At 48.7% G+C, this 8,895-nt stretch overlaps 2 protein-coding genes across 3 annotated transcripts in view; both read right to left on the bottom strand.

Moving 5' to 3' along the window:
* Nucleotides 1-762: 762 nt before the first annotated feature.
* Nucleotides 763-2,685, bottom strand: IQCF5 (IQ motif containing F5). Of its 2 annotated transcripts, none has more exons than XM_010851775.1 (2): nucleotides 2,602-2,685; nucleotides 763-1,220 (listed from the first exon to the last, which is right to left on the bottom strand). In XM_010851775.1, exons 1-2 carry the CDS (start codon nucleotides 2,603-2,605, stop codon nucleotides 775-777), a joined length of 450 nt encoding a protein of 149 aa, XP_010850077.1. In that variant the 5' UTR covers nucleotides 2,606-2,685; the 3' UTR covers nucleotides 763-774. The 2 variants fall into 2 exon arrangements, with proteins under 2 accessions (XP_010850077.1, XP_010850076.1); XM_010851774.1 differs by lacking the exon at nucleotides 2,602-2,685 and adding an exon at nucleotides 1,558-1,858.
* A 5,840-nt stretch (nucleotides 2,686-8,525) lies between these two features.
* The window catches only part of IQCF1 (IQ motif containing F1), a 3,616-nt gene continuing 3,246 nt past the window's right edge, over nucleotides 8,526-8,895 (bottom strand). Inside the window, 1 exon segment of the mRNA XM_010851946.1 lies at nucleotides 8,526-8,862. Within this exon segment, the coding sequence (XP_010850248.1) occupies nucleotides 8,526-8,862 (337 nt within the window).

Genomic DNA, 8,895 nt, shown 5'->3' with positions numbered 1-8,895 from the left:
AAGTTGGCTTAAAGCTCAGCATTCAGAAAACTAAGATCATGGCATCTGGTCCCATCACTTCATGGGAAATAGATGGGGAAACAGTGGAAACAGTGTCAGACTTTATTTTTTTGGGCTCCAAAGTCACTGCAGATGGTGATTGCAGCCATGAAATTAGAAGACGCTTACTCCTTGGAAGGAAAGTTATGACCAACCTAGACAGCATATTGAAAAGCAGAGACATTACTTTGCCAACAAAGGTTCATCTAGTCAAGGCTATGGTTTTCCCAGTGGTCATGTATGGATGTGAGAGTTGGACTGTGAAGAAAACTGAGCACCAAAGAATTGATGCTTTTGAACTGTGGTGTTGGAGAAGACTCTTGAGAGTCCCTTGGACTGCAAGGAGATCCAGCCAGTCCATTCTAGAGGAGATCAGTCCTGGGTGTTCTTTGGAAGGAATGATGCTAAAGCTGAAACTCCAGTACTTTGGCCACCTCATGCGAAGAGTTGACTCATTGAAAAAGACCCTGATGCTGGGAGTGATTGAAGGCAGGAGGAGAAGAGGATGAGATGGCTGGATGGCATCACCGACTCGATGAACATGAATTTGAGTTAACTCCGGGAGTTGGTGATGGACAGGGAGGCCTGGCGTGCTGCGATTCATGGGGTCGCAGAGTCAGACACGACTGAGCGACTGAACTAAACCTGAACTGAAGTGTTTGCCATCCTTAGCCTAATGACCTTCTTGAGGTATGTCTGACAAAAGAGCTGGGGACACAGATATAGCAGACCTGGTCATTCCTTTATTGGAAGTGGTATGCATTGTTGTACTCTACAAGCTTGTGAACCCAAAGAGATTTCAAGTTGAAGATTCAGTTGGTTTTCTTTGAGGTCATAATGGCCCTGAATGAAACCACGGGTATGACAACTATGCCAGCGCCAATAGACCTGGATGATGCGGACGGCATGGAGCAAACGTAAATAACGAAGGCGGATGCACCACATGCGGACCCAGGATTGTAGCTTGACCACTGCCCATTCTTGCCTTGCGAAGGCATCTAGGGCCACCCGTCGCCTGTTCTCCATCAGCAGCACCAGTTTCTGTTTCCACCAGCATTGAATGATCCATGCTCTGAGAGCCGCATGCAGCAGCGTCCTGCGCACCAGAGTGCCCCGCCACCAGGCCTGAATGGAAACAATCGCCTTGTTTTCTTCTTTTCTCACGATTCTTACTTTGGGGCCTTAAAAGAGAAAACAGAGGACACTTAAGAAACACATACATTTTGGCCCTAAGTTGTGGCAGGAAGGGGCCATTTCTCTGACGTTTGGGAGATCTGTCGTGAGCAGCAGCTGCACCTCGAGATCGACTAAGTGTCCTGCTTCTGCCACTCTCCGGTTAATGGACATGGGAGCCTCATCTCGTCCTCTGGGTCTCAGGGTCTCCGTCTGTACAATGGAGGTGCACCTGCACTTGCAACCTTACCCAGTTTTGCACGGACCTGGTTGACCATCTACAGCAGGAACACCCTGATCTAGAAGTGAAAGAGATAGCCATTTCACCTGGACCTGACCACCTACCTGAGAACCATGACTCTTCCCTTCCGTCGCCTCTCATCTGCTGGAAGAGTGGCATTTTTGCTCTCCCTGCTGTCTCACCTCTGACTTCAGGTTAAACCTGCCTGCTGCCTCCCTCTGCCTCACCAAAATGTTAAAAGATTCCTGCACCTCACACACTTTAAGCTCTTAACACCAGTCAACACGTACTTCATTACAAAGATACACGCGCATATGTGCATGCGCTCACACACCCCTGTCTTCCTGTACCTTGGCCTTTGCATTGCCCAAACACAATCCTCACTTTGAGTCTCTCAACCGTGTGAGGCCTGGATTCACACTCTTTGCCCTCCTCCTTAGCACACACCTTGGCTAGACTCTCAACCTAAGGAAGAAATAGGGGGAAAAGACAGCCAAGGAGGGGTCACCCCCTCTCCATTTCCTACTCTGTGTGGTGGCCGTTCGTCCCAGTTTGCCTAGCATATCCTGGGTCTGTGCCTGTTGTCCTGGTGTGATGTTGATAAGTGCCCCTTTCACTCCCTGAAGCATCTGCCTTTGGAAAATAAATTACATGGTCACAGACCTTTGAGTCACTCCACTGGGCCACAAGGGCCAGAGATAACACAAGTCAAGGCTCTCCCCAACACAGTATCCCAGATCCATCTACCCAGGGAAGGGTGGGAGGGCAGTGGCAGTGGTGTGGGTAGGGTGTTGGAAGTGGAATCCCTTGCTCCCCTCTCCTTTGCTCCTTCAAGCTCTGTTCTATCAGTGAGACTTCATCATAACCTGTGATTATAATTTGGAAGGTTTGCTGTCCTTATCAGAGGTTAGAGAGAAAAACATAAAAGTAAGGGTGCTCTGCCCACCACTAGGTGCCAAGTCAGCCACACACGAGGCTTCCTGGACTTTCCTAGGATCTCAGACATGAGAAGGGATCCTATCCTGAGCTAACTATGGAGATGTACCCAGCTCCAGAAAGCTTGGGTAGATCTATCTCATAAGACATTAAATGCCCATTGTTTGGGTTGGATAGTCAAACCCCCTTAGGTCTTAACTCTACTAAATTACCCATGGTTAGGGGCTAGATGTTCCCATTGCTTTCAGGTCTGCTGTCCAAGCCAGTGCTCTGGCCGGAAGAGATGGAGGGGAGGAAGGAGAGAGCATGATGTCATAAGGGCACCTATGACTCAGGCACCAGAATGACTCCCAACGGCTGAGCCCCTTCTAAGGAAAACTTAAGAACCTGTCCTTTCTTTCCAACCTAAATGAACACAGTTCTGGTTACAAAGAAGAACACCTCAAATACTGACCCACTGATGGAAAGGTATATAACGTTGCTCATTAAAGCCTACCTGGTATTCGTTAAGAGGGTTTTGGTTCATTTGTTTTTTAAATTTATTTTATTGAAGTAATTGATTTATAATGCTGTGTTAATTTCTGCTATACAGCAAAGTGGTTCAGTTATATATAATATATATACATTCTTTTTCATATTCTTTTCCATTATGGATTATCATAGGATATAATATACAGTTCCCTGCACTACACAGTAGGACCTTGTTTATCCATGTTATACATAATAGTTTGTGTCTGCTAATCCCAAACTCCCAGTCCATCTCTCCCCAACTCTTCCTCCTCTTTGGCAACCACAAGTTTGTTATCTATGTGAATCTGTTTCTGTTCCGTAGATAAGTTCATCTGTGTCATATTTTAGATCCTACATATGAGTATCATATGGTATTTGTCTTTCTCTTTCTGACTTACTTCACTGAGTATGATAGAATTCAATTAATTTATTTTAATGGTTATTTTTATTTGTTTGTTTGTTTGGCTGTGCCAGATGGTAGCTGTCATGCTTAGAATCTTTGATCTTCATTGCAGCATTCGGGATCTTTTAACTGTGGCATGTGGGATCTGGTTCTCCAACCAGGGGTGGAACCGGGCCCCTTGCATTGGGAGTGCAAAGTCTTAGCCAGTAGACCACCAGGGCAGTCCTGATTTCAGTTCGTTTAAACAATGGTATACCAAATAACAGTTAAAAGCAACGAGTGTGCCCTCTATGTACTGATATAGAAGATTGTACAAGATTTAGCAAGATTAGCAAGTTCATCAAATCAAAATGAACTAAATAAAAGCATAGATTTATACACATATCCTGTAAAGGTATTAATTTAAAAGGTGGTAGAAATTAGGAAGATATCCACAAAAATTAACAATGATCATCTCTGATGAGGATATCAGAGTTGGGGGAACAAAGTAAACTCCCTTCCTGTGGCTAAACTTCCTATGTCTTATCTATCTGTAAGTCTCCTGTTTATTAGGTCCCTGGGAAAGCAAGAGGAGAAGGCAATGGCACCCCATTCCAGTACTCTTGCCTGGAAAATCCCATGGACGGAGGAGCCTGGTAGGCTGCAGTCCATGGGGTCGCACAGAGTCGGACACAACTGAGCGACTTCACTTTCACTTTTCACTTTCATGCATTGGAGAAGGAAATGGCAACCCACTCCAGTATTCTTGCCTGGAGAATCCCAGGGACAGGGAAGCCTGGTGGGCTGCCGTCTATGGGGTCGCACAGAGTGACATGACTGAAGCGACTTAGCAGGGAAAGCAAGAACCACACAGGCCAGAAAACCCCTAAGACCTCAGGACCAGCCAGGACCCACATCTCAGGCTCAAGTGGCCTCAAGCACTCTTCTATATTCTTCTTCTTTCCCTGAGGACCTCAATGTCGCAGTGAGGAAACGGGGGGTCAGTCAGACACCGCACAGGGCCCCACCTCTTCCTGTTCCTGGCCTCTAAAGACCCGCTTGGCTATAGTGAGGCCCTGGTCCCCTCAGGGTCACAGCCCCGGGGGTCACAGAAATGCATTGCAGTGTGAAGAGGGAGTGTGGAGGAAATCGGTGTGGGGCTAGGGGGAGAGCAGTTGAAGAGAAGAGGAGGAGGGCATTGAAGGCTGAAAGGGAGTGTCAATGTGAAGATAATGAATGGGAGAGTGGAAAGAACAAGAGTAAATTGGAGAATGCGGCAACAGTGGAGTACAATGCATGGGACAGTGAAGGCACAGGAAGCATCCCTGTGAAGATAAAGGTGTTGGCCAGACTCCTGGGAGACCCACATCAGTTTAATGTCCCCATTAGTCTGCCTCCAGAGTCTAGCCCCTAGTCACTACTGTCCCTGATGACGTTCATCCCACTTCACAGATGAGGAAACTGAGGTGCTGAGACCTTACAACTGATTAGGGAAGAGGCCAGGGACTGGGGTGTTGGTGGATGTGGTGACCCTAGAAGCAAGGAGGTGTTGGGGTTTTGAATGCCACCAGGACCTGCTCAGACTCAAGCCAGTGGGCAGGGAGGAGCCTCCTCAGGGGCTGAGGAGCACAGGGGTAACATCATCCAAGGGGAGTTTTTGCACGTGTGCTGGCTTGATCATGATGAGGGTACATCTCCTGAGGCTGGGGTAAGGGCCATAGCACAGGAAACCAAACACAGGCAGCCCTCAGAACCACTTCGGGTGACCACAGAAGTACCAGCATTCTGGGGTCTCTCCCCATCCTCCTACCCTATCCCCACCATTCTCTGCCACCTCTACCAGAGTTTCCTCCTAGAGGGCCTCAGTAGATCCCTTCCGGGAGGGGCAGAAAGAAATAAGGAGGAGTCAATGAGTGTCAGTGGGATCAGCCCCTTGAATATACTCCCAGCCCCAGAGCCTGAAGGGGAAGGAAAGCAGGTTTGCTGGTCCTAGGGCCTCATAGAGGTTCCCACTATTATATAAATGGATCAGCAATTCAACTCTTCTCACAGAAGACATAAGAGATGTGGTTTTGATCCCTGGGTCAGGAAGGTCCCCTGGAGGAGGGCATGGCAACCCACCCCATATTCTTGCCTCCAGAATCCCGTGAACAGGGGAGCCTGGAGGGCTATAGTCCATGGGGCTGCAAAGAGCCAGACATGACTGAAGTGACTCAGCATGCACACTCACACTCCTAATGTAATTATTTATAGTTTCGTGTATATACTTTTTTCCTTCTTTTTTAAAAATTTTGTAATTTTATGTATTTATTTATGGCTGTGCTGGGTCTTCTTGCTGTGTGGGTTTTTCTTTAGTTGCGGTGGCTTCTCTTGTTGCTGAGCACAGGCTCCAGGGCATTCCAGGGAAGCCCCAAACATTTGCAGTTGATTCTGATGGTAGGGAACCTTTGGTGTTCTTAATTGGACTAAACATGATTCCCTTCCCACTCTGACTGCCAGTTTTTAAGGTGTGTAAATGTAACCTTCTTTCCTTGTTCTTTTGCTAAGGCTGGATTTTTATGCTATTTGACATTCACACTGAATGATGAGGATTATTAGCCCCACTTCACAGCTCAGAGAACTGGGGCTCAGATAGGAAAAATGACATATCCATGGCCACACAGCAGTGAGTGGGGAAGCCACGTTGGTGTGACTTAGCTCGGTTTGGTTCGAAAGTCCTTGCTGTTAACTCTGAGTCACTGAACACAAGAGAGAAAGGGAAATGAGGGGAGAGGGGACAGAAATCCTTCAGAGCAAGAGAGAGAGACCAGAACCTGAGTGAGACACAGGGGCAGGACACAGAGGGACAAAAAGTGGGAAAGACACAGCTCAAGCCCCAGTGCAAGACAGAGAGCTGGAGCAGGAGACCTCTGGGAAATGTGAGCTCAGGGACCCACTTGCCAGGGCAGACCACATGGAGCCGGGATAGAGGTAGGGCTTCTGGGCTTGCAGCTTGGATGGGGAATAACCCAAGACCTCAGACCGCCTCTCTCTGCAGGAAACCGTGAAATAGCAGTGCCTAGATGGGCAGAAGGACAACCTAAGCTTGACCTCTTAATTGGCCCTTTATCATCACTTAGGCCCCAGTGTGGCAGCTTGTCACAAGAAGGGATGGTCAGAGGACCAGTTCTTGCAGAAACTGGGGAGAGGGTGAGGGAGACCCAGCTTCTGCCTTCTCAGGTCTGGATCTGTGATCACCTAGGGGCTGACACTCACCAGAAGGTTCAGCTAGAAGTGGAATGCCTTCTTTAACCCCACCCCCAACCCCAAGCCTGTGGAACCTCCCACATCAGTAAGGTCTGGAAGAGAATGAGTCCAAGCCTCCATTCAGGGTCAGAGAGTGAGGGACAGAGTTTGAGGTAGGAATGAGGACAGGGACCATGCACTCTAACCATTTTCAGTTTGGGGTTCAGATTCTAACTTGGAGGCCAAGTGTGAAGTTACAGCCCCTAAAGTGAGCAGGAAGTTATTGGAAGGGGTTGTTGAAAAGACGTACTGCTGCTGACACACAAGAGAGACCTGGGCAACTGGATGCCCGTCATCCCCTCCCTTTCCTTGGAAGAAAAGCTGTGACCAACCCAGACAGCACAGTAAAAAGCAGAGACATTACTTTGCCAACAAAGGTCCATCTAGTCAAAGCTATGGTTTTTCCAGTAGTCATGTATGGATGTGAGAGTTGAACTACAAAGAAAGCTGAGTGCCAAAGAATTGATGCTTTTGAATTGTGGTGTTGGAGAAGACTCTTGAGAGTCCCTTGGACTGCAAGGAGATTAAACCAGTCAATAATCCTCCAGGAAATCAGTCCTGAACATTCATTGGAAGGACTGATACTGAAGCTGAAACTCTAGTACTTTGGCCAACTGATGCGAAAAACTGACTCATTGGAAAAGACCCTAATGCTGGGAAAGATCGAAGGCAGGAGAAGGGGACAACAGAGGGTGAGATGGTTGGATGGCTTCAGTGACTCAATGGACATGCGTTTGAGCAAGCTCCGGGAGTTGGTGATGGACAGAGAACCCTGACGTTTCCATGGGGTCACAAAGAGTCGAACACAACTGAGCAACTGAACTGAACTGAACTGAACACTGCCTCCCTTGTCCTTGAAGTGTAGGATCTACCCACCATTCCCACAGTGAGAGGCATTTTCAAGGATATAGCCTTGAGAGTAATGTGTTATTGAGAATATCTGGATGGTTTATGTGGCTGAACCTCATTAAGGCCTCTATATAAACTTTCAAAATGCTGGCATGCAAGTGCAGAACAGAGATCTACTTGTCTGCAGCTGCCCAAGACAAGCCTTGTAAATAAGTTCCCTTGCTTACTAAACCTGCCACCTACTGATCTGAGGTAGTCTGCCTCTTCCATCTTTTCTCGTCCTCCATTTACAGGGGGTTGGATGCAGGGTGCAGTTTATGAAACAACAGGAACCAGGATCAAGACTTTGGGGTGGTGGGCTCCCCTCAGTCATGAGGATGGGAGATCACGCCCAGAGCAAATAGACTGGGGTGAATGAATTCCTGGCAAATGTGCTGTTGTGTGGGACAACCCCATCCCTGCCCCAGGCTTCCATTATACCCAGCCTTGGGGAGAGGCACCATTTCCATTGACCAAACATGAGTGATGCTCTCTGAGTTGGCGACATGGCAGATCTGTACTCCCAACTTCCCTGCCTATGTCAGACATTGCTAATCAATCACAATCTAGAGTCCCTTGGACTGCAAGGGGATCCAACCAGTCCATTCTGAAGGAGATCGATCAGTCCTGGGTGTTCTTTGGAAGGACTGATGGTAAAGCTGGAACTCCAGTACTTTGGCCACCTCATGCGAAGAGTTGACTCATTGGAAAAGACTCTGATGCTGGGAGGGTTTGGAGGCAGGAGAAGGGGACAACAGAGGATGAGATGGCTGGATGGCATCACTGACTCGATGGACATGAGTTTAGGTGAACTCCGGGAGATGGTGCTGGACAGGGAGGCCTGGCATGCTACCATTCATGGGGTTGCAAAGAGTCGGACATGACTGAGCGACTGAACTGAACTGCTCAGTCTGGACTAGGGCTCAGAATCCTCTTCCTCAGAAAACCTCAGAGCCTCAGACAACCCGTGCCAATTCCTCAGAGCTAGCATGTGAGATGCTAACCATTTGCCACCCTTGGCCCTGATGTCCTGGAGTTTATCAAGCAGAGAGGGGCTGGGTATAGACCACTTCACTGCTTTATTGGAAGGGGAATACACTCCGTCACAATGCAAGGCCCTGAGCCCAGCAAGATCTCGAGTTCGAGATGTAGCTGGTTGGCTGTGACTCTGTAGTAGCCCTTGATGAAACCCCGGGAAGTGCAGGAGTGGCACCTCCAGTAGGCCTGGATGATGCGGGCAGCATCGAGCAGACGGCAGTAGCGCCGACGGATGCGCCACATGCGGACCCAGGACTGCAGCCTGACTGCTGCCCACTCCTTCCGTGTGAAGTTCTCCAGAGCTGCCCGCCGCCTGCTATCTTGCAGCCGCGCCAGCTTGACCCTCCACCAGGCCTGAATGATCCACACTCTGAGCGCCGCGTGCAGCAGCGTCCTGCGCACC

Source organism: Bison bison, unplaced genomic scaffold (assembly GCF_000754665.1).
Source record: "Bison bison bison isolate TAMUID 2011002044 unplaced genomic scaffold, Bison_UMD1.0 scf7180017864304, whole genome shotgun sequence".
Lineage (NCBI taxonomy): Eukaryota > Metazoa > Chordata > Mammalia > Artiodactyla > Bovidae > Bison > Bison bison.
This window is presented reverse-complemented; position numbering and strand designations above follow the sequence as displayed.